General features: G+C 59.0%; 9 protein-coding genes across 9 annotated transcripts; 5 read left to right on the plus strand and 4 right to left on the minus strand.

The window, feature by feature from the left end:
* Positions 1-171: 171 nt before the first annotated feature.
* ACA1_034030 (RNA recognition motif domain containing protein) lies at positions 172-2,296 on the plus strand (the record flags this gene model as incomplete). The annotated part of the gene is given in 10 exon segments (XM_004338430.1): positions 172-482; positions 584-659; positions 734-875; positions 893-1,080; positions 1,170-1,264; positions 1,366-1,439; positions 1,562-1,615; positions 1,726-1,794; positions 1,908-2,074; positions 2,198-2,296. 10 exon segments carry the CDS (start codon positions 172-174, stop codon positions 2,294-2,296), a joined length of 1,275 nt encoding a protein of 424 aa, XP_004338478.1.
* Positions 2,297-2,497: 201 nt separating this feature from the next.
* On the plus strand, positions 2,498-3,521 carry ACA1_034040 (ankyrin repeat-containing protein; the record flags this gene model as incomplete). The annotated part of the gene is made up of 4 exons (XM_004338431.1): positions 2,498-2,653; positions 2,720-2,812; positions 2,899-3,259; positions 3,352-3,521. The coding sequence occupies 4 exons, from the start codon at positions 2,498-2,500 to the stop codon at positions 3,519-3,521; spliced, it is 780 nt and encodes a 259-aa protein (XP_004338479.1).
* Positions 3,522-4,086: 565 nt separating this feature from the next.
* On the minus strand, positions 4,087-4,789 carry ACA1_034050 (EF hand domain containing protein; the record flags this gene model as incomplete). Its single annotated transcript, XM_004338432.1, has 2 exons — positions 4,087-4,314; positions 4,484-4,789. 2 exons carry the CDS (start codon positions 4,787-4,789, stop codon positions 4,087-4,089), a joined length of 534 nt encoding a protein of 177 aa, XP_004338480.1.
* A 236-nt stretch (positions 4,790-5,025) lies between these two features.
* On the plus strand, positions 5,026-5,749 carry ACA1_034060 (uncharacterized protein; the record flags this gene model as incomplete). Its single annotated transcript, XM_004338433.1, has 4 exons — positions 5,026-5,079; positions 5,188-5,279; positions 5,353-5,488; positions 5,654-5,749. The coding sequence occupies 4 exons, from the start codon at positions 5,026-5,028 to the stop codon at positions 5,747-5,749; spliced, it is 378 nt and encodes a 125-aa protein (XP_004338481.1).
* Positions 5,750-5,882: 133 nt separating this feature from the next.
* ACA1_034070 (uncharacterized protein) lies at positions 5,883-8,130 on the plus strand (the record flags this gene model as incomplete). The annotated part of the gene is made up of 8 exons (XM_004338434.1): positions 5,883-5,939; positions 6,076-6,276; positions 6,437-6,979; positions 7,046-7,110; positions 7,246-7,429; positions 7,547-7,632; positions 7,705-7,833; positions 8,043-8,130. The coding sequence occupies 8 exons, from the start codon at positions 5,883-5,885 to the stop codon at positions 8,128-8,130; spliced, it is 1,353 nt and encodes a 450-aa protein (XP_004338482.1).
* Positions 8,131-8,289: 159 nt separating this feature from the next.
* ACA1_034080 (RhoGEF domain containing protein) lies at positions 8,290-13,358 on the minus strand (the record flags this gene model as incomplete). The annotated part of the gene is made up of 18 exons (XM_004338435.1): positions 8,290-8,454; positions 8,555-8,757; positions 8,851-9,029; positions 9,118-9,254; positions 9,480-9,553; positions 9,686-9,776; positions 9,898-10,037; positions 10,120-10,229; positions 10,335-10,405; positions 10,532-10,627; positions 10,802-10,906; positions 11,014-11,163; positions 11,450-11,538; positions 11,688-11,760; positions 11,854-12,015; positions 12,122-12,163; positions 12,259-12,954; positions 13,131-13,358. 18 exons carry the CDS (start codon positions 13,356-13,358, stop codon positions 8,290-8,292), a joined length of 2,811 nt encoding a protein of 936 aa, XP_004338483.1.
* Positions 13,359-13,657: 299 nt separating this feature from the next.
* Positions 13,658-17,225, minus strand: ACA1_034090 (protein kinase domain containing protein; the record flags this gene model as incomplete). The annotated part of the gene is made up of 7 exons (XM_004338436.1): positions 13,658-14,398; positions 14,477-14,703; positions 14,798-14,945; positions 15,035-15,173; positions 15,287-15,573; positions 15,717-15,901; positions 15,983-17,225. 7 exons carry the CDS (start codon positions 17,223-17,225, stop codon positions 13,658-13,660), a joined length of 2,970 nt encoding a protein of 989 aa, XP_004338484.1.
* Positions 17,226-17,786: 561 nt separating this feature from the next.
* ACA1_034100 (uncharacterized protein) lies at positions 17,787-18,267 on the plus strand (the record flags this gene model as incomplete). The annotated part of the gene is made up of 2 exons (XM_004338437.1): positions 17,787-17,879; positions 17,977-18,267. The coding sequence occupies 2 exons, from the start codon at positions 17,787-17,789 to the stop codon at positions 18,265-18,267; spliced, it is 384 nt and encodes a 127-aa protein (XP_004338485.1).
* A 383-nt stretch (positions 18,268-18,650) lies between these two features.
* Positions 18,651-19,444, minus strand: ACA1_034110 (uncharacterized protein; the record flags this gene model as incomplete). Its single annotated transcript, XM_004338438.1, has 5 exons — positions 18,651-18,873; positions 18,948-19,022; positions 19,083-19,181; positions 19,248-19,335; positions 19,405-19,444. The coding sequence occupies 5 exons, from the start codon at positions 19,442-19,444 to the stop codon at positions 18,651-18,653; spliced, it is 525 nt and encodes a 174-aa protein (XP_004338486.1).
* Between the last annotated feature and the right edge of the window lie 11 nt (positions 19,445-19,455).

Below are 19,455 nucleotides of genomic sequence, written 5' to 3' on the forward strand. Positions count from 1 at the left end.
AACACAGCAGGTTTCACGGGCAGTTATTTTTTTGCTAGTTCTCTGGAATGCAAAAAATGATAAAAAAGAAAAAGGAAAAAGTGAGGAAAATGTGCCTTGTTTGCGATCGATCAACGAAGACGTTAACAGATGTATGAGGCCGGGCCACAGAGTTATTCGAATCCCTCCCACATGATGGGTGGTGCGGAGCATGACGGCGGTGGAGGAGGCAGCGAAGCAGACAAGCGCACATTGTGGGTGGGCGATATCGACCGATGGATGGATGAAAACTACATAGTAGCACTGTTCGGATCAGCTGCCGAGGTGGCCAACGTCAAAATCATTCGGGACAAAATGACGGGGCTGCCGGCTGGCTACGGTTTCGTAGAATTCAAGTCTCACGAGGGTGCTGCGCGGGTCCTCAACGATTTCAACAACGTGCCCATCCCCGGTGTCGGGCGTTCCTTTCGCCTGAACTGGGCCACCTTTGGCATCGCAGCCAGGTGCGTGATCCTCCACAATCGTAGATAGATTTATCTGATTTTTTTACCGTTATTTATTTATTTATTCTTTTTTAATTACTTGTCTTTACCCGCGATTGCAGGCGACCAGAGACCGGGCCTGAGTTCTCACTGTTCGTGGGCGACCTGGCACCCGAAATCTCTGATGATCAGCTTCAGGTACAGCTCTCGCCCTATCGACGAGTAACCGCACATGCACTGCCGTGGCTTACTGCGTGCGTGGCTCTGCCCAGGCTTTCTTTGGCGCGCGCTACAGGTCCGTCAGGTCGGCCAAAGTCGTGACCGACGCTGCCACAGCAGCCTCCAGAGGCACGTGCAGCTCGGCCATTAACAAACATTTGTTTTCGCACTTCGCTCTTTTGTGTAGCGCTGACGGTGCGTCGTCTGCGTAGGTTACGGGTTTGTGCGGTTCGGCGATGAGACGGAGTGCTACTCTGCGATGACCGAGATGCAGGGCATGATGCTGGGCAGTCGCGCGCTTCGTCTCAGCCAGGCCACGCCGAAGAAGAGCTCTTCTATGGGCGGGGGAATGGGCATGCCCATGGGAATGCCGATGGGCGGCGGCGGTGGCGGCGGCGGGGTACCGACTGCACACCAGAGTTGCCGTTCTTTGCATGCGTGCATGTATCGTGTGCCATGCGCTGACTTTCGTGTCATTTGTATGGCCAGCATTCCGCACCCATGCCAGAACAGGCCGACCCCTCGAACACTACGATCTTTGTCGGCAACCTCGACTCGACAGTTGGCGAAGATGAGCTCAGAGGGTACGCCCACTACAAGAAGTCATTTTAGGTGGCCTGATGCCGCCTGCATTGCTTGCTGCGTACTGACGGATACGTTTTGTCTTCTTTGATGGTCACGCCAGTCACTTCATGCCGTTCGGCGAGCTGGTCTACGTGCGAGTGCCTCCGGGCAAGAATTGTGGATTCGTTCAGTTTGGTATGCTCCATCCATCGCTCTCGTTTACACGGCATGTTGCCGTGGCTGTGCTCGTGCGGCGCACTCATCACCCCGACCTCTCCTCTCTATCTCGATTTTTCTCTTTTTTTTCGCCATCACAGTGCATCGCTCCTGCGCCGAGAACGCCATGCTCAGAGTGCACGGCAAGACAATCGGTAGGGTTCCTCTCTTTGGTTTCGGCGTCTTTGTTTGCTTTCAAGACTCAACAAGTGTTTTCTTCTTCCGCTCATTCAGGCTCGCAACCGTGTCGCTTGTCCTGGGGCAGGACTGGTGGACGCCCCGGCTCCTCGAGAGCCGGACCGCCCCAGGGCGCACCATTTGGTGGTGGCGCTGGGTACGCCAGGCCCACCTCCAATCGCTCAACAGCACCTGCGCCCGTGTGCTAATCTTATGTGCAACCAACGCCTGTGCACAGTTATGGAGGCTACGGTGGGTACATGCCCCCAGCATATCCCGATTACTATGGCGCTGGCGCGGGTATGGGCATGATGCCGCCTGCTGTCGCTGCCCCCTACGCACCCGTGATGCCCGTGGCGGCTCCCACACCGCCGGTCGAGACCAGCTCGACCGAAGATATTTACTTCACGCAGAGCATGGACCAAGTGGTGAAGCGGGTACCATCTTCTTCTTCTTTTTCATCTTCATCTTCTTCATCGTCAGTGCACCTGCCACGTTCGTACTTGGCGTGACGAGAGGCCGTTAGCTCATCAGCAGCATCGGTCTTCTCTCATCAACAGCAAAACGAAGAGTTTGCGACCGGGCACATAAACAACCTGGTGCCCAACTTCTTCTGGTCGAGAAGCCACAACCTGTCCAGCGTCAGCGAGTTCGAGTGAGAGCCGCCGCCTTTCCTCTTCTACTCTGTCCTCTTCCCCACCTTTCTTCTCCTCATTGGTCTTCTTCTTGACCCGTGTAGATACCACCTCTATTTTATTATTTATTTATTTTAAATGAAAATGAATAAAACAAATAAAATGCAGTGTGCTATTTTCTTGTATTATTTTTCAGCCGAAGCCAAAAGAAGAAGAAGCAGAAGGATGGGCGGGCAGGAGTCGAGGTTGGTGCCGCTCGTCAGCCACCCGGCCATGACCGACGAACAGGTCCTTAGCGCCATCATGGCCCAATCGTGGACCTCCGACGACCTCAATGGCTGTTGGGTCGAAGGGCGGTCCCCCCTCCACGCTGCAGTCGAGGTACAACCCCCCACCACCGCCACCCACCGTGCAACTAAAAAGCTGACGTGGCACCGTACGTACCAGGCACGACGAGGAGGTGCGGTGGTGGCTGCGTTGGTGGACAAGGGAGCCGACGTGAACCGCACGTACTCGCGGCACTTGTTCGTCACCTCCATCGTACGCACACGTTCTTTCCGCTACAAATGATCTATAGTATGGCCACACTCACGAGCGTGTGCGGTGGTGGTGGTGTGGGCAATCAGGCGTCTACTTTGTTGACAGCGGGAGCGATCGTCTATCTGACGACGTTGATCTACGTGCTGGGCACGTTGACGACGGCCCTGCTCATCTCCCACTCTGAGTGCCACTCGCTGTGGTGGCTCGCCTGGTTCGGCGTGTGGCTCGTCGCCCCGCTGAGCCGGCTAGGGCGGGACGGCGCCAACGGCGGCGCGCTGCTGCTCTACTGGGACCTGGCCATCTTCGTGTCCTACTGGCTGCTCTACGCGCCCCTGTGGACCACGCTGGTTTGCGTGGTGATCGCGGGCCTCAGCTCGTTCTACCTGCTGCTCTCCCTCACCGAGGCCGCCAGCGCTGGCGAGCTCTACTTCCGAAGTGAAGCTCAGGGTGCGCACGACACACAGACACAGACACACAGACACAAACACAGACACACATCACAGCCTGAACGCCGCTGACTGATCGGCTACGTGCTCTAGGGTGGACGCCACTCCACATGGCGTGCTACTTTGGGGACGAGGCCGTGGTCCGCGTGCTGGTGTCCAAGCGGGCCAATGCGCGGGCCACCGACCGAAAGAACCGACGGCCCATCGACGTGGTGCCGCCCGACCGACAAGAGGCCATCGCTCACGCCCTTGGGGCGTCCTAGAGACTACTCTCGCCACTCACACCATCATCATCGCGTCACCTTGCTGAACATGTTGTTCATCATTGAGTGTGAGAGAGTGAAACTCTTTTTGTCGTTGATTGGAGGGAAGGGTGGACCGTTTGAAGAACTTCACAGACGTGTGCAAGTGTGAAGCCGATCGCTGCTCCCTGGACTGCCACAGCGTAGCTGGAGGGCATGGTACCAGGGGCGCACCACAAGAAATAAGTCTAATCTTGAGATGTGAGGCACATGGGAGGCCGCACTACCAGAGATTAAGCTGATAAGAACAGATACTACACTTGATCTTAGCCACGAAGGCCGAGAAGATGTCTTTCCTCCTTCTCTGCTCTGCCTTTTGTAGTCTTCCTCCGCCAGGCGACCACGAGGCTTGGAAAAGGCCTGGCTTTGTCCCAAACCAATCATTTTTCTAAAGAAGCCTTCGAGCGAAGGGCACCACGTTGATGATGTTGATGCTGACATCATAGCTACATCTTGAAACCCATTGTAATGTGCAGCCATTGTGGAAGAAGTTGAAGTGGTTGGAAGTAGTTGGTATTACAGCCACTCACTTCTTGGCCTGCTTGTCCTTCTTCCTCTTCTCCTCCTCTTCCTTGGCTCGGGCGGCGATCTTCTTGATGACCTCGAGCATCTGGTCGTCGTCCTCGCCCTTGGAGCCATCGTCGTCTTCGAGGTCCTCGTCATCAGAGTCAGCCGGCGTGGGCGGCTCCGGGAAGGCCTCCCGCGGCAGGTCGAACCCGAGCTTCTTCAGCTGCTCTCGCTCTCCCTCCGGATCCTGCAGCCAAATAATGGTATATTCACGATAATGATGGTTTATGTTCATAATATTTATATAAATATTATGAACATATAACAATCATTATAAATATAAATAAAATATGGTATATGATAATTAATTTACAAGGATGATTTAATTTTTGTAAATGAAGGTAAAATGAAATTACCTCGACGGTCGATAGGACGCTCATCTGGATGAAGCCCTTGAGGGAGACCCCCGTTGGTCGCCGGCCGACCTTGTCATCATCGACATCTTCGAACATCATGAGGAGTCCGCCGTAGGTGTGCTTGTCGGTCGCTTCCTCGCCGCTGGCGTGCAGCATGCCGTTGAATTCGCGCAGATTCAAGATACCGTCCTCATCGCGATCGAATCGCTTGAAGATTTGGGTGATGATACTCACGTACTCCTCCGTGGGGTCACCATTCTCCTCAATCAGCTTCTTCACCACCTGAGGTGCCGCCTGGCCTTCCATCTTGCCCTTGAAATTCTGCAATGTCGGAATTTGACACAAAAATTGATTTATTGAATAAGTAAACCAAAATAAATTGATTTCTCTTTGTGCGCAGAGCAAAGGACGAAGACGATTCGCTTGGCTCCATCTTCTCTGCTGCTTCTGGTGTCTGCTGGCGAGAACGCCACAATCTTTGGCAGGTCTCAAGAGGCAGCATGGATTTCTTTCGCCAGAGTGGATGTGGTGCTGCTACGCCCATGCCGCTCAACCTGCGCAAGCGAGAGTTCACCAGCCGCTGCCACGGCTCTTCCGTATACTCCATCTTCTCTTCTCTGCTCGGCTGTTGCCAATCGTGCTCCCGTGGTGTGCTCTGACAGCCTGGCACCACACCAATACATCAAACAAACAAACAAACAAAGATGGTGCACGAGCTGGCCACACACATGAGCGCCGTCTCTTCGCGCTACGATGGCGGCAGCCACATCTACAACCTCGAGTGGCGGCCCGACGGGTACCGAGCTCGCCACCCCTCTCTCGCCACCGCCGAGTCTTCTCACCACTCGCACCATGCACTGGGCCGGCAGGAATGTGCTGGTGGCGGTCGGCTACGACGGCACGGTGCGCATGTACGACCCGTTCAACAAGAAGCTCTTTCACAAGATCGAGAACGCGCACAACAACAGCATCAACGTGGCGCGATACATCAGCGACCACCTCCTGGTACTCATCTGGTCCCCTCTACACGCTTCATCACTCCGTCTCATCTCATCTCGTCTCGTCTCATGGCAGCGACGTGTGTCGCATCTTGCGCTGACTCAGTGCGTGTGTCGTGTGTGTCGTGTGTGTGTCGTGTGTGTGTCGTGTGTCGTGTGTGTGTGGCTTAAGGTGACGGGGAGTGACGACGAGACGTTGAAGCTCTTCGACACGCGCTTCCCCTCGCGATGCCTGACTACCTTCCACGGCCACAGGTGGGTGGGGTGAGGTGGGGTGGGGTGATGACCCCTTGCGGCAGGCAGCTGATAGCGATGACGGCGTCATCAAGTGTTTGCTGTGTTGTTGACCTTCCACGTGCCGTGATGTGAATCCACACAGCGGCTGGGTCAAAAACGTGGAGATGTTCGGCGAAGGCAAGCTCATCTCCACCGCCTTTGACGGCACCATTCGGTTATGGGTGCGTGTGCGTGTGCGTGTGCGTGTGCGTGTGCGTGTGCGTGTGTGCGGTGGTGCGTGTGCGTGTGCGTGTGCTATGAGCCTCGCGCTGATGCGGTTGCGTGCGGTTGTAGGACATTGGCGGGGAGTACCCGCAGGACAGGAACCCGCCCAACGTGCTGTTCCAGCACAACGGCATCGCGCGGATCGCCTACTTCAAGGGCGAGGACCGCGGCGGTCCGCTGGACATGGACCTCTCGGCCGACGCCGACGACGCCGACGACGACGGCGCCTACGCCTTTGCGCCGCCCTCCAGCTCCGCGTCGCGCCTCGTCATCTCCCTGACCAACGGCTACATCGTCATTTTCCACAACCTCGACGTCTCCACGCCGCTCAAGCAAGCCGTACGCCGCACCACACTCTCTCTGCCCACGCCGCTCCACACGAATCATTATTCACCTCTCGTACGTGTGCGGTGCGGCGTGTGCGGTGTGTGCGGTGTGTGCGGTGTGTGCGTAGGAGCTGATGAACACGGATGTGACGGAGTTGTGCGACTTCTTGGACGGCGGGGCGATGACCGAGTCGATCGGCTCGCCCTCGCTCTCGGACATGTCGGATGACGTTGACTACGATGATGACGACGCCAGCGATAGTGACAGTGACAGCAACATGCAGTCGTCGCCGGCGCCCGCCTCGCCCTCGCCCTCGCCCTTCGGCTTCCCCTCCCCGTCGCCCGCCGTCTCCGTCCCCCTCTCCTCCTCGCCTATCCCCTTCGCGCCCATCTCCTACTCCCCCTCGCCCTCCTCCCCGCACCGTCGGGGCCGGGGCCGGAGCCAGGGCCTCGATCTGCCGGAGCTCGTCTCCGACACGCCGCCGCCGTCGCCCACCACCACCAGCACTACGACCACAACCACTTCGTCGGGGTCGGGGTCGGGGTCGGGGTCGGCGTCTCCGCTGCCCCGCGCCTTCCTACGAAAGACCAACCGCGTGGAGATCCTGTGGGAGGTATGGGCCGCCGCTCTCTCGGGCACTGTGAAGGCGGCGTTTGTTGACAGACAGGTCGTGTGTGCGGTGCGTGCGGTGTGTGCGGTGTGTGTCGTTTCTTTGGGTTGCGCTGGGTGGGTGCAGCCCGACCAGTTGGGCTATTCGACGTCGCTGCAGACGTCCCCGTGCGGACGCTACCTCCTCACCAGGTCCGACCCATTAATTTGCCTTTGTCCACCGCCCTTCCGCCACTCATGATTGACAGCGGGCCACTAACAGTGTGTGTCGTGTGTGCGTGCGTGTGCGTGTGTCGTGTGTCGTGTGTCGTGTCGTTGGATGTGAAGGCGTCATATGACCCGAGACGGGAGCGAGATCTGCTGCGTGTTCGACATGGACCAAGAGGCCACCCTCATCGAAAAGCTGCGGAGGGAGGGCACGTCGGCCCTCACGCCCGAGGAGGAGGCCGTCCTCTACACACCGCGCGGCCTGGCCCGCGTCTTCCCCAATCGCCTGGTGCACCTCATCCCGGTACCTCTCTCTCTCTCCCCGCCCACACGTGTGCTTCGAAGCCCTCGCGATGGCGGCCTGATCACCGCCGCCGCCGCCGCCACCACCATCACCACGCGGCCGACACAACAACAACAGGACTCGAGCTCGGGCATGGGGTACATCAAGGAGCCCTGCTTCTCTTCGCACGACCCCTACTTCATCTGCTCCCCCTACTACAAAGGGTACCACCGCCCGCCCGCCCGCTGTACCATTGATGGCGCCGAGATGAGCTCATGCCAATTTGTGTGTCGCAGGCTGCGGCTGTTCCGATTGGAGGAGCTTAGGGGCAACACGCAGAGGAACCGGACCCTGCCGGTGCTGCGCCACCCGTCATCCCTGCGTCCACGACGCGGCTGGGCGCTCCTCAACACCCACCATGCCCCGTGCGCGACCACCTCGAGCCACACACCACCACTACTACCGCACCACTACGTGCCTCGCTGATCTCTTTCGCGGTGTTGTGTGTGTGCAGAGTGCTGAGCTGCCGCTATCATCCCCATTACCCGTGCGCGAGCCTTGACGTCCATCACGCCATAACACAACATTCCTCCCCGCTCACTTGTTTCCTTTCCATTCCCTCCCACCCCATCAGGATGATGGCCTCGGGCGGGCTCGACGGGAAGGTGGTCTTCTACCTGGGCGGACAGGACCTCCACCCGAGCGTGCCCATGCGGACCTGACCCATCCCCCCTTCTCCCCTCCCTCCCCCCCCAAACCACCGCCTTGTACACAGACCTCCACACAACTTGCGCCAAGCCGGCGTCGTTGTCATCAAAAACGTTTTGGTGTTCGCGTTCGAAGGGGAAAGGGCCGGGCGCCAGGCCTGGGCTGGGCTGGGCCTAGGTCGGGCCGGGCTGGGCGAGGAGGGCCTGCCAGGAGTCGGACAGGGAGAGGTACCACTTGAGGAGGCCCGTCATGAGGGTCCGCGCTGGCTGGAGCCCCGGCTGCGGGGGGTACCCCGCATAGCCCGGATTGGTCGGCGGGAACGACTGCTGGACCCACGCCTTTTCCAGACACAACACAAACGTGAGTTGCGTGCGGCGTGTGTCGTGCGTTGCGCGCGTGTCGTGCGTTGTGTGGTGTGTCGGTCATGTAGTGCGTTACCTTGAGATCGCCGATGGGCGTGCGGCCGTCCTTGATGAGGGAGTCGAGGTTGTGGACGCCTTTGATGGGTTCGGCCTTGAGCAGGAGGGCCTTCACCTTCTGCTGCGCGAAGTGGATCTCGTTCAGCTTCGCATGCAGGAGGCGCAGCCGATCGCCCAGCATCTGCAGCTGCTGCGGGTGGATCGACCTGCAGTAGTCCGGCACTGCGCGACCGATCGTCAGCATCACGTACATGCGTGTGCGTGTGCGGTGGTGCGTGTGCGTGTGCGGTGGAATGCTTGATGGGGGGGGCGTACTGATGGTCTGGATCTCGATGGGTCGCTGGAAGATGTCGCGCTCGAGGGCGAGGGCTTCGCTGAGGACATTCACAACTTCGCCCAGCGGCGACGCGGAAGCCAGCGGCGGTGGTGCGCTTTGGCTCGACGGCGAAGTGGGCGTCGTCGGCGTAGCGGCGCCCGGTATCGGCGGCTGTTGTCTGTTGTACGATTACTTAAGACGTGCGGTTACACCACACACACACACACACACACACGCACACACCGCACACGAGAAGAGTAGGGTACCTTCCAGCGGTGGTGGGCACGGAGAGAGACGACAGGGCGGCGATGAGGGCGTGTTGGCCGTCGTTCTTGCGGGGCGTCTCGCTGTCGGTCCCGCCGTCTGCAGCTGCGCCGGGGGCCGGGCCGCCACCCGTGGAGAGCTGCGCGATGTCGTGCGAGGAGGAGGACCGCGACGGTAGGTCGTGCCCACTCGCATCCACTGCGCGACCGATCGATCGGACATAAAAAAACGAGTGAGCGGCCGAAAAGGCGAAAACGAACGCGAACGCGAAAGTGAAAGCGAAAGAGATGGGAGGGGAGGATGTACGGCGGAGGGAAGCGCGACTCCGTCGGAGGTCGTTGATGACGGAGTCCAGGTGGCGAACCCAGTCGTCGCGCTGCTGCGGGCTTGCGGCAAGGAACGACTCCACAACGCCGTACTTGGTTCGCAGCACGAAACCTTTATTTCGTTATTGTTTGTTTGTTTCGTTAACGGGTTTGATTTGTTTCGTTTGGGTTTGAGTTTGAGTTTGAGTTTGGTATTCGTTTGGTGATGGCGCAGGGGGAGTCGCAGGGAGTCGCAGACGCGTACCCGTGGCGCTGCCTTCGAGCTTGCCGCTGTTCATGTTGTTGAGCGAGATCTGCTCCTTGAACGTGTAGTAGTACTTCTCCTCGAACATGTACTGTCCCTCCACAGTGAGCTCTTCACAGCACGACACGACACGCGCGCACAGCACGACACGACAGGAGGGCACGACACGCGCGCGCAGCACACGACAACCGGTAAGGAGGGCAGTGGCGCACCCGTCTTCGTTCGGTGATGACGAGGATGTCGTTGAAGAGGAAGAGGTAGCACATGGGGGAGGCCGCCTGCGCGCCCCGGACGACCCGCGTCACCTCCCCCTCGTGGACCAGCCTCCGCGAGGGCTGCACCAACTCCTGCACTCCCCCAACGTCCACCCGCCTTAGTCATCGTGTGCGCTGGTGCGTGTGTCGTGTCGTGTGCGTCGTGTGTGTCGTGTAAACTCGTGTAGTGTCGTGCCTCGGAGAAGCCGGTGATGCTCTGTTGGATCTCGAGCAGCTTTTGCATGTTTTCGGTCCACCGCCTGTGTTCGTTGATCTTGATCGCCACCTCCCTGCGCGCGCACACACCGCCACAAGAACCCACGCACACGTCTGATCAGACGTACCCCCTCAAGGCAACCAAGGAAGGGGAAGGGAGGGGAGAGAGAGAGGCGAACCGCAGCAGCGCCAGAGCGTCGGCCAGCAGCGGCTGGTCGGGGTGCCCCTCGGGGGTGTACTTGAGCAGCTCCTGCATCGACGCAATGCGTGGCACGCAAAGAATGAGCGGTGTCGATGCAAGCAAGAGCGCGCAGTCGCCCAGACACCACACACACGCACACAACACACACCACATGGCCCGGACCAGGCAACGCACCTCAACGAGAAGTACGTAGCGGGGTATGCGCTGCACGGGCATGATCTGGTAGTCCTGGAACGACAGCTTGATGCCCTCGGGATGGTCCCTGCATTTCTGTCGACGCACACACGACACACGACACACGACACGACACACGACACGACACACACCACACACGACACACACAACACACCACGCACAGGAGGGTGTTGAGTTACGACACACGAGATTGCGCGTCAGGGCCGGAAGTGCTCCGGGGGGGGGTATGGGTGCGGCAAAAGAACGGACCTCGACCATCTGCGCAAAGTTGGGCTGCTGCTGCAGGCGCTGAAAGGTGTCGACGGCCTGGGTGTAGTTGTTGATGTACGTCGTGTACATCCGCAGGAAGGGCGACTACCGACACGCCGCACACGCACACGCACACCGCACACGATCAACGGCACACGCGCAAGTGAGTCTGGTGTGTGTGCCGTGTGTGCCGTGTGTGTCGTGTCGTGTACCAGGGCGAGGAAGACATCGCCGAGACAGGTCTCGAAGGACCAGTCCTTGGCGCGCTCCTCGAGCTGCTTGAGGATGGTCTCGTTGACCCCCAAAATGAGCTCCACGTTGGAGAACAGCTTGGCCTTGTCGTCGTTCGCCAGGAGCCCCGCCTGCTGCAGCGGCACCATAAAGCCCTGATTGATTGGTCGATTGATTTATTAATGGCTGCATGCGCACGAGTGGCCGACACACGACACGACACGACCAACGACCAACGACCAACGACCAACGACCAACGACCAACGACCAACGACCAACGACCAACGACCAACGACCAACGACCAACGACCAACGACCAACGACCAACGACCAACGACCAACGACCAACGACCAACGACCAACGACCAACGACCAACGACCAACGACCAACGACACGTGCGGAGGGTTGAGTCGCACCTGAACCACGATCCGGAGGTTGGCCACGTAGCTCCGCTCGGTCTTGACGATCTCCATCGCGCACCGCCTCCTTTGTCGCCTGAGTTTTACTGCGCGGTGTGTTGTGTGTGGTGCGTGTGGTGTGTGTGGTGCGTGTGGTGCGTGTGGTGCGTGTGGTGCGTGTGGTGTGTGTGTGGTCAATGAAACTGTCGCACCTCGCACGCCCAAGCAAGCAGCGAAGCGAGAGGGGGGGGGGTACGGTCGTCGCGGTGGCGCCGTCGCACCAGCCACCGACGCACGAACGACTGCGCGGTGATGATGCATTGTTCGGTCTGCAGGAAGGTGAGTCGTCAGAAGACCGACCCACTCCAGGGTTGGGCAGAGCAACGATTGAATCGCACGACGACGGCGAGGGTGGTACGTACCTCGAGCACTTGGGTGCGCTCGCTGATGTCGCTCTCGAGCGGGTGCATGTCGAGGGCCTCCGGGTGGAAGAGCGACCACGACACGAGCTTCACCCGATCGCGCTCCGCATCGATGAGCTTCTGTACTATGTCGGACGCCACTCCGCTCTCTTCGGCGGAAACCTGCATACGACACGACACGACAGCATGCGTCAGCATTCCACACCCCTGCGCATGCGAAATGGACGCACACGCACGCGCGCGCACACACACCACGTATGCCGCGTACCCTCAGCTTCTGGAGATAGTCTTCACTCATCTGCTCGAACTCCTGTTGATGACACCAAAGTGAGACCTCACGCTGTCCGCGTGCGGTGTTTGTGGTGTGTGTGCGTGTGCGTGTGCGATGCGTGTGGGTGTCGAGACCTTGGTCTTGGCTTCCAGGAGCGGCAGGGCGTGCCGGACGTAGTTGTCGCGCACCCTCTGGAGCTGGGCCACCTCCTCAAAGTACTTCTTGGCCTTGGGCCTGTGCGTGGGCGGCGGCGACGGGTCCGACTGCGACCGGCCCGTGCTCGTCACGATGTGCCCGTTGACCTCCTCCCACGCCAACAGCTGCGACACCCGGTACGACTTGGACCCGTCCCGCCTGCCGCCGCCGCCACCGCCGCCATCGCTGCCGCCGAACTTGAGTCGGTTCAGCCGCGCCTCGATCTCGTCCAGCGATCCGCTCGCGCCACTGGCGGTGGTGGTGGTCGGCGCGGCGGTCGGGGAGGAGGAATGATCGGAATGGTGATGGCCGGTGGTCTTGGCCTCGAGCTCCCGGCGCACGTCGTCGCCGAATGGCAGGTTGCTCACGCGGCCGCCGCTGGGCAGAAGCGTGGCCGAGCCGCCGCTGCCGCTGTGGCCACGCGGCGATGGCTGGCGCGGCGAGGGCGTGGTGCTGCTGGTGCTGCTGGTGCTGCTGCCGGCGGGCGCCGAGTGTGGCGAGGGGAGCGGCCCAGAGATCTCGACCGAGGACGATGACGACGAGACCGAGTGGGACGAGCGACCCGGCAGGCGCTTCAGCCAACTGCTTCGGCTCTTCTTCTCCTTGTGAGTCGTCTGCTGGCCCTCCTCTTCCTCCTGCATTTTTATTTCAATTAATTGAAATAGATATTAAAAGAAAATAATGGTAAAGGGTAAATGGGTGTTCAGCGTAACTAGTAAAGATAATTATTGCAGTCAATTATTTATATTTACCAATAATGATAAAACCATAACACCAAAAAATAAATATATAATTTAAAAAGAGGCCGTACGTCTTCAATCTCTTCGACGTAGTTGCTGGGGAAGACGCCAGTTCGGCCATCTTGCGTGACGCCGGCCCACCAACGCGGATTCTTTTGAATGACTTGAATAACTTCACCCGCATTGAAGGACAGGTCGCCCTCCCTCTCTCCTGCGAATGCGTAGAGGCCACGGCACAGGCACATTGGCAAGTCCGCCTCGCTTCCCTCCTTTACCTTCTTTTTCTTCTTCGGCTCCATGATGGCTGTACACCTGCCTCGCAGAGCTCGAGATGAAGATGGAGAGAACGAAGATGGAGAGCAGAAGTTTAGTACTTTGAAAAAGGCGACGAAATTTCCCCATTCAAAAAGAAAGACCAAGGCGGACATTATGACGAAGGTGGTGCTAACGAACACACACGCTTTCTCTCTCTTTGTTGTTGTGATGTTGTTGTTGTTGATGATCATCATTCCTCGCTGTACAAGCCCGACAAAGGTACACCCGCTCCACTCACAGCCACTGCAAAGGGTCGTGATGTGTCGATCGTTGTACCTCGTCTCTAGGCCCGCCCGTTGTTGAGACCCTCCGCATCGCCGCCGTCGGTCACGGTCGAGATGACGCTACACGAGACGTCCTTCACCGGACCGCCGCCGCCGCCTCGGCCGCTGCCCGGGGCTGCAGCGGTTGGCGGCGCGTGTAGTGGTGGTGGCGGCGATGTGATGCCGCCGCCGCCTCCCCTGGGCATCTCGACGGGTGCGCGGTAGTACTGAGGAGGCGCGGGCGCAGGTGATCCGTAGGCCATCTCCATCTTGCGTCGCTTGCCCATCGCGCCGTTGGTTTCGTCGGCTGTTGAGGTGGCGGTCGTGGTGGCGGCGGCGGCGGCGGTCTGGTGGGCGGCGATGGTGGTCCCGGGCGTGTAGCCGTAGTACGGCGGGACGTGAGGCGGCGGCGGCGACATGCCCGCTGCAGCGCCCATGGGCAGGCCGGGGAGCACCATCGGTCCCATCCCTCCGCCCATGCCCTGCATTGCGTGCATTCCTCCGATCGGGTGCATTCCACCGATGCCGTGCATCCCGCTGATCCCGGGCATGGCCATTGGTGGCAGGCCGTGGGCTCCGAGGCCGTGGCTCGCCGGGCCGTCGCCGTAGCTCGCATACTCGGACACCTGCTGTGGTGGCGTCTTGGGCAGGATGCGCACGGGAGCGTGTGTTGATTGACCCGAGGATGGCTGCTCGGCGGCGTAGGACGTCTGCTGGTAGTGAGAGCGCAGGTACATCGCCGGACTGGCGGGGGACTTGTACTGCCGAGCAAAGCAACACGTCAGCAACGGCACCTCGTGTGTGCGTGTGCGTGTTGAGTGCCGGCGTAAGGTGTGTACCTCCTGGGCGAGCATGGAAGTAGGGGTGGAATGGTGAGACCACTCGCCGGTGTTGGCCATGACGGGACTCTCGGCGCCGAACGGCATGCCGGGGCCGAGCGAGAAGGGTCGCAGCGGAGGCAGCTCCTTGCCGCCAAGGGCCACCCACGGGTGCATGTTGATCTCGTTGACCGTGATTCGCTTCTCGGTGTCCACCGTGAGCATCTTGCGAATAAGGTCGGCCAGAACTGCAGATTCGCGCACGACGATCAGCGGCCAGTGTAAGAAAAGAGGCAAGATGACATTGTGAATAGAATGGCGATGATGAACGCGGACACGCACCAGGACTGATCGTCTCCGGTAGTGTGTACTGGCCATCGATAATGTGTGAGACGTTGCCGAAGGGGAACCGGCCCGCGAGCATCGTGAATAGCACCACGCCCATACTCCAGACGTCCACTTCCGGACCCACATACTTCTTCGCCAGGATCTGCGGGCGCAAGAGAAAAGGCGACACTCGTTGAGTCACTTGCCACGGCATCATGCATTGTCTCTGTGAGAGAGTAGAGCTGGTTATACCATCTCGGGCGCGGCGTAGGCAGGCGTTCCGCAAAATGTGCTTCGGAGAGCACCCACCTGCGAGTAGTTACTCAGCCCAAAGTCGATCAGCTTGATGTTCTTGACACCGTCCAGCAGGATGTTCTTGTGTTTGATGTCCCTGCGATGAATAATTAGATCGCTGAGCTTTGGCGCCGATTCGGGTAACAAAATGAAGAAGACGGGCAGAGGTGGTGAGCGGGAAATGAGTCGATCGGGCGGTGGCGACCATACCTGTGAATGATGTTGTGCGAGTGGCAGTATTGGACGGCAGAGAGGAGTTGAAGGAAGAGTCTTCTCGCTTCGTTCTCGTTCAGCTTGCCTTGTTTGGTGATGTAGGTGAGAAGCTCGCCGCCTTCGCTGTACTCCATCACGATGTTGATTCGATCCTCCGACTCGATGACGTCGTAGAGCTTGGCGATGTTCGGATGGATCAACTTCCTCTGGATCGCTATTTCCCTTCGACTGCGCTCTTGCTCGGCGCTGTCCATCAGGTCCTTCTGCAGGATCTTGATGGCCACCTGACGGATCATAACACGACAGGCACCTCTCCGTGTCAGGACTTCATCATCATCATCATCATCATCATCATCATCATCATCATCATCATCATCATCATCATCATCTCGTCGACTGATCAGCTCAAAGAGAGAGAGAGATGTACCTGGTGTCGAGTGGTCCGGTGGTAAGCCAATTTGACTTTACCGTAGCTGCCCTGGCCCACGTTCCCCTCCACGATGTAGTCCCCCACGAGGTTGTTGTCCTGCAGAGCGTGACCGGACGACTCCTCGCCCTCGGTCATGCTCGTGTCCGTCTCGTCCACGCGTCGAATACGCCCCGAATACAAAACTGCACGGATGACGCATAGAGAGAGAGATGAGTCGTTCGTCCACTCTGTTGCAGCCCATCAATGCTGGGGGTTGACGGTACCGGTGTCGTCCTTGGTAAATTTGCTGATGGAGAAGTCGACGGGGAAGACGGACCCGTCCTTGTGTCGCACCTGAAGCCGCCGCCGGCCGCTGAGGCTCCACGAACTCTCCATGTTGATGGCTGGCTCCTCGCCCTGCGACATCTCCTTCCCCGAATTGTCCTCCTCGGCTTCGCCGTCGTTCTCCCTCTCCTTTCCCTTGCGCTCCCGCAGCGCGTGGGCCGACATCTCGTTTTGCAGCTCGTTGGCTTGCGTCTCGATGCTGTGTTCACTCTCCAGTCGGGTCTCGCCTCCGTTTCCAGCCGCGCCGTCCTTGGCTCCATCTTCGCTGCTCTCGCCTCCGCCTCCCTTTCCCCCCGGCACGCTTCGTTTTCGCTTGCGCGATCCGCGATTCGAAGATGTGGAAGATCCCTCCTCGTCGCCCCCGGCCGCTGTTGAAGATGTGTTGGTAGATGAGGAAGATGAGGAGGACGGGGAAGAGGAGGAGGAGGCAGCGTCACGGTCGACGTCGATATTAATCTTGCCGCCACTGCCCTTGGTGAGGCTGGGGACGAGCACGCGAATGTGCTTGCCGATGAGCTCGGTGTCGGTGTAGCCAAAGAGGGGTGCGACGAAGTTTCTGTTGCAGGAGACGATCTTGCCGTGCTTGTCGAGGGTGAAGACGGCCTCCATCTCGGTGTCCACCTTTTCGACGCGGCCCTTGAAGAGCTCGACGACGCCCACCTTGAGCTTGGTGACCTGGAGCGAGACGGGGAAGACGGTGCCGTTCTTGTGTCGCGCGGGCACGTTGCGGGTGTGATTAATGACCTTCATCGTGCCCGTGCGGCGGTAGTTCGCGATGTAGAGGTCGTGATGTTCGCGATGGGGCGAGGGCATGAGGATGCAGAGGTTCTTTCCGACCAATTCGCTCACCGAGTAGCCCCAGATGGCCTCGCATTGCTTGTTGCAGGAGATGATGGTCCCCTCGTTGTTCGCCGTGACGGTGCCCGCTGTGTCTTCCACGCGATCGATCATGCCGATAAACATCTTCGTGCTGCCCATCTGGACCTCGGACACCGCCAATCGAATGGGGAAGATGGAGCCATCCTTGTGCTGACCCTCAACGAGCCGGCTCATTCCAATAATCCGCTTTCGTCCGGTGTTGTGATAGTTCTGGAGGTAGGCATCGTGCTGCTCGCGGTAGGGGGTAGGGAGCAGCTTGTTCACCTTCTGGCCCATCAGCTCCTCCAGCTCGTAGCCGAACATCTGGCACGCCCCCTTGTCCACTGATTGAATCGCGCCCAGACTGTCGATGGTGATGATGGCGCTATTGACCGACTGTTAAAAGAGGAGATTATCAGCACGCGCATTTGTCCGAGATCCCAAGGCTAATCGGGTCAATTAACCGCCCCCGCCCCCTCATATCGGCCGCTCGATTAAGTAGGCGCCCGTACCATGTGTCGGTCGCTTGCCGCGCGAAACATGATGGCGGCGGCACGCTCCTGCGCTGGACCTACTTTTGTATCGATCCTCCTCTACCCAAACAAAGACCAGACCACACCACCTTCGGTCCTTCGCACGCGCGCTCAAGAGAAGGAGGTCGCCAAACAAAGAACCGCCTGGCCCAACCTGTCTCTGCCAGCGTCCCAATTATTTGGTCGACGAATTCAGGGCGGGGTCAGGGGTGGTCTGTTTTCCTTCCTTGGCGTGTGACCCATGGCAGCGGTGTACCAAAACAGGCAAGTTGAGTGAAAGGATCCTAAAAGAGAGACGGGCGCAAGCAGTACCTGATTCACAACCCACACACTTCCCTACCTGACCATCTTGATGAAGTACTTGTTCGCTGTCTTGGTTGCGCTGGCGATCGCGCTCCAGCTGGTCAACTCCCTCAACTGGTCCAAGTTGAGCTCCGCGGCTCAGGTACTGACGCCAACCCCCCCCCCCGGCACGCCATCTGCATCAACTTCGCTTACAGCGCCCCATGGGGTGAATGCAGGGTGCGTGTAACGACACTCAGGACTTGAGCGCCTTTGTCAAGTTCAACTCGACCTTTCACAGCACCCTGCAGGCGTGTGCTAGTGGCTGCCTGGGCGCCTCTGCGTGCAGCGCCACGTGCATCCAGCAGAAGGTGGGCCTTACCCCCGGCTGTGCCACCTGTTTCGGCGATGACGTCGGCTGCACGGCAAGCAACTGCGTCCTCAGCTGCCTCAGCCCCAGCTCCCCTGCCTGCGTGGACTGCTCCAACAAGTACTGCCTGCCCGCTCTGCTGACCTGCGCCGGCGTGCCCCAGAGCGCTCTCCCCAACTGATGTGCCATCGATGATGGCTCGCACTCGATTGAAGCGGCCAGCCCCTCAACATACAGTGGAAGTCAAAGCCTTCGCTCGCCTCTTGCTTCTTTCGTTCATGCACGCTGGGGTGGGCGAGTGGTCGCGGAGGCGTGTCGCTCGCCTCCCCGTCAGCCTCTTTATTGACTCGAGAGAGAAGCCAGCTCCTCCTCGTTCAGTCACTCACCAACTCTCTCAAAAGCCTCTGCTTTCGCTCGTTCTCGCTTGCCCTTCAAAAATGCCGTGTGCGACGTGTCTCTCGTCGTCCAGTCCGCTCTCGTTCGTTCGTTCGCTTGCCCTCTTCAAAATGTCGTCTGATGGTCCACCGGTGCCTCATCTCCATCGCGGCGAGGCCGAGCGGGGGCCTACTGGGCCGAGAACTCGTCGAATGGTATCACCACTCGCCCGCAGTCGCGCACCTCTTTCGTGTCGGCCCAGGCGCGAGCCAGCTGCGTGCACTCGTCGATGAGCTGCTGGTGCTCCTCGATGGGATTGGGCGCAGAGAGAAGGTCGAGCGTGTTGGATGCAGAGGGCACTGGCAAGCTGAACAGGGCCGAAGTATTGCAATGCACTTCGTGGGTCTTCGCGCTACACCGCCGACATGACACAGGTCAGCTCACGGTGACAACGAGAAACAAGCAACGTAAAGCGCCCATGCCTACCTGTACAGCTTCTGTAGCATTATTCGCTCTTGCTCCAGGACTGGCGTGAGTTGTGATGATATGTCGATCAGGTTCCTAGAACAATTCAGCGTGAGCATGATGTTTGCATCTCGAATAGAAAGATCTGCGAGATACCTGGCTGTCTTGCTGACGATTTGCCGGAAGAGGTCTTGCTCTAGCATCGCCTTATCTGTGTAGGACGTCTGTTGGTCCAATTCGAAGCCATTTCGTGCCCTGATTGATAAAATCACGATTATTGCGCGATTGCGATTGAGTGCAAATTTGATATTGAGTTCATACCCTTTGGGATTGATGAAGATGGGGGTAGTGTCCTCGCGTCCATAGCTGTGAGGCGTCAGTTGTCGATGCCTATCCTTGCGCGAGAAAGCTGCAAATTACAGAAGATGAGATTGAACCGAATGGAAATTTGAGCAACTTGGCAGCAATAACAACGTACTGACGTCGTCCTTGTCCTCCGTGCTGAAGCAGCTTCCCATGTTGCTCCTCT

This window comes from Acanthamoeba castellanii (assembly GCF_000313135.1).
Source record: "Acanthamoeba castellanii str. Neff unplaced genomic scaffold scf7180000084561, whole genome shotgun sequence".
In the NCBI taxonomy this organism is placed as follows: domain Eukaryota; phylum Discosea; order Longamoebia; family Acanthamoebidae; genus Acanthamoeba; species Acanthamoeba castellanii.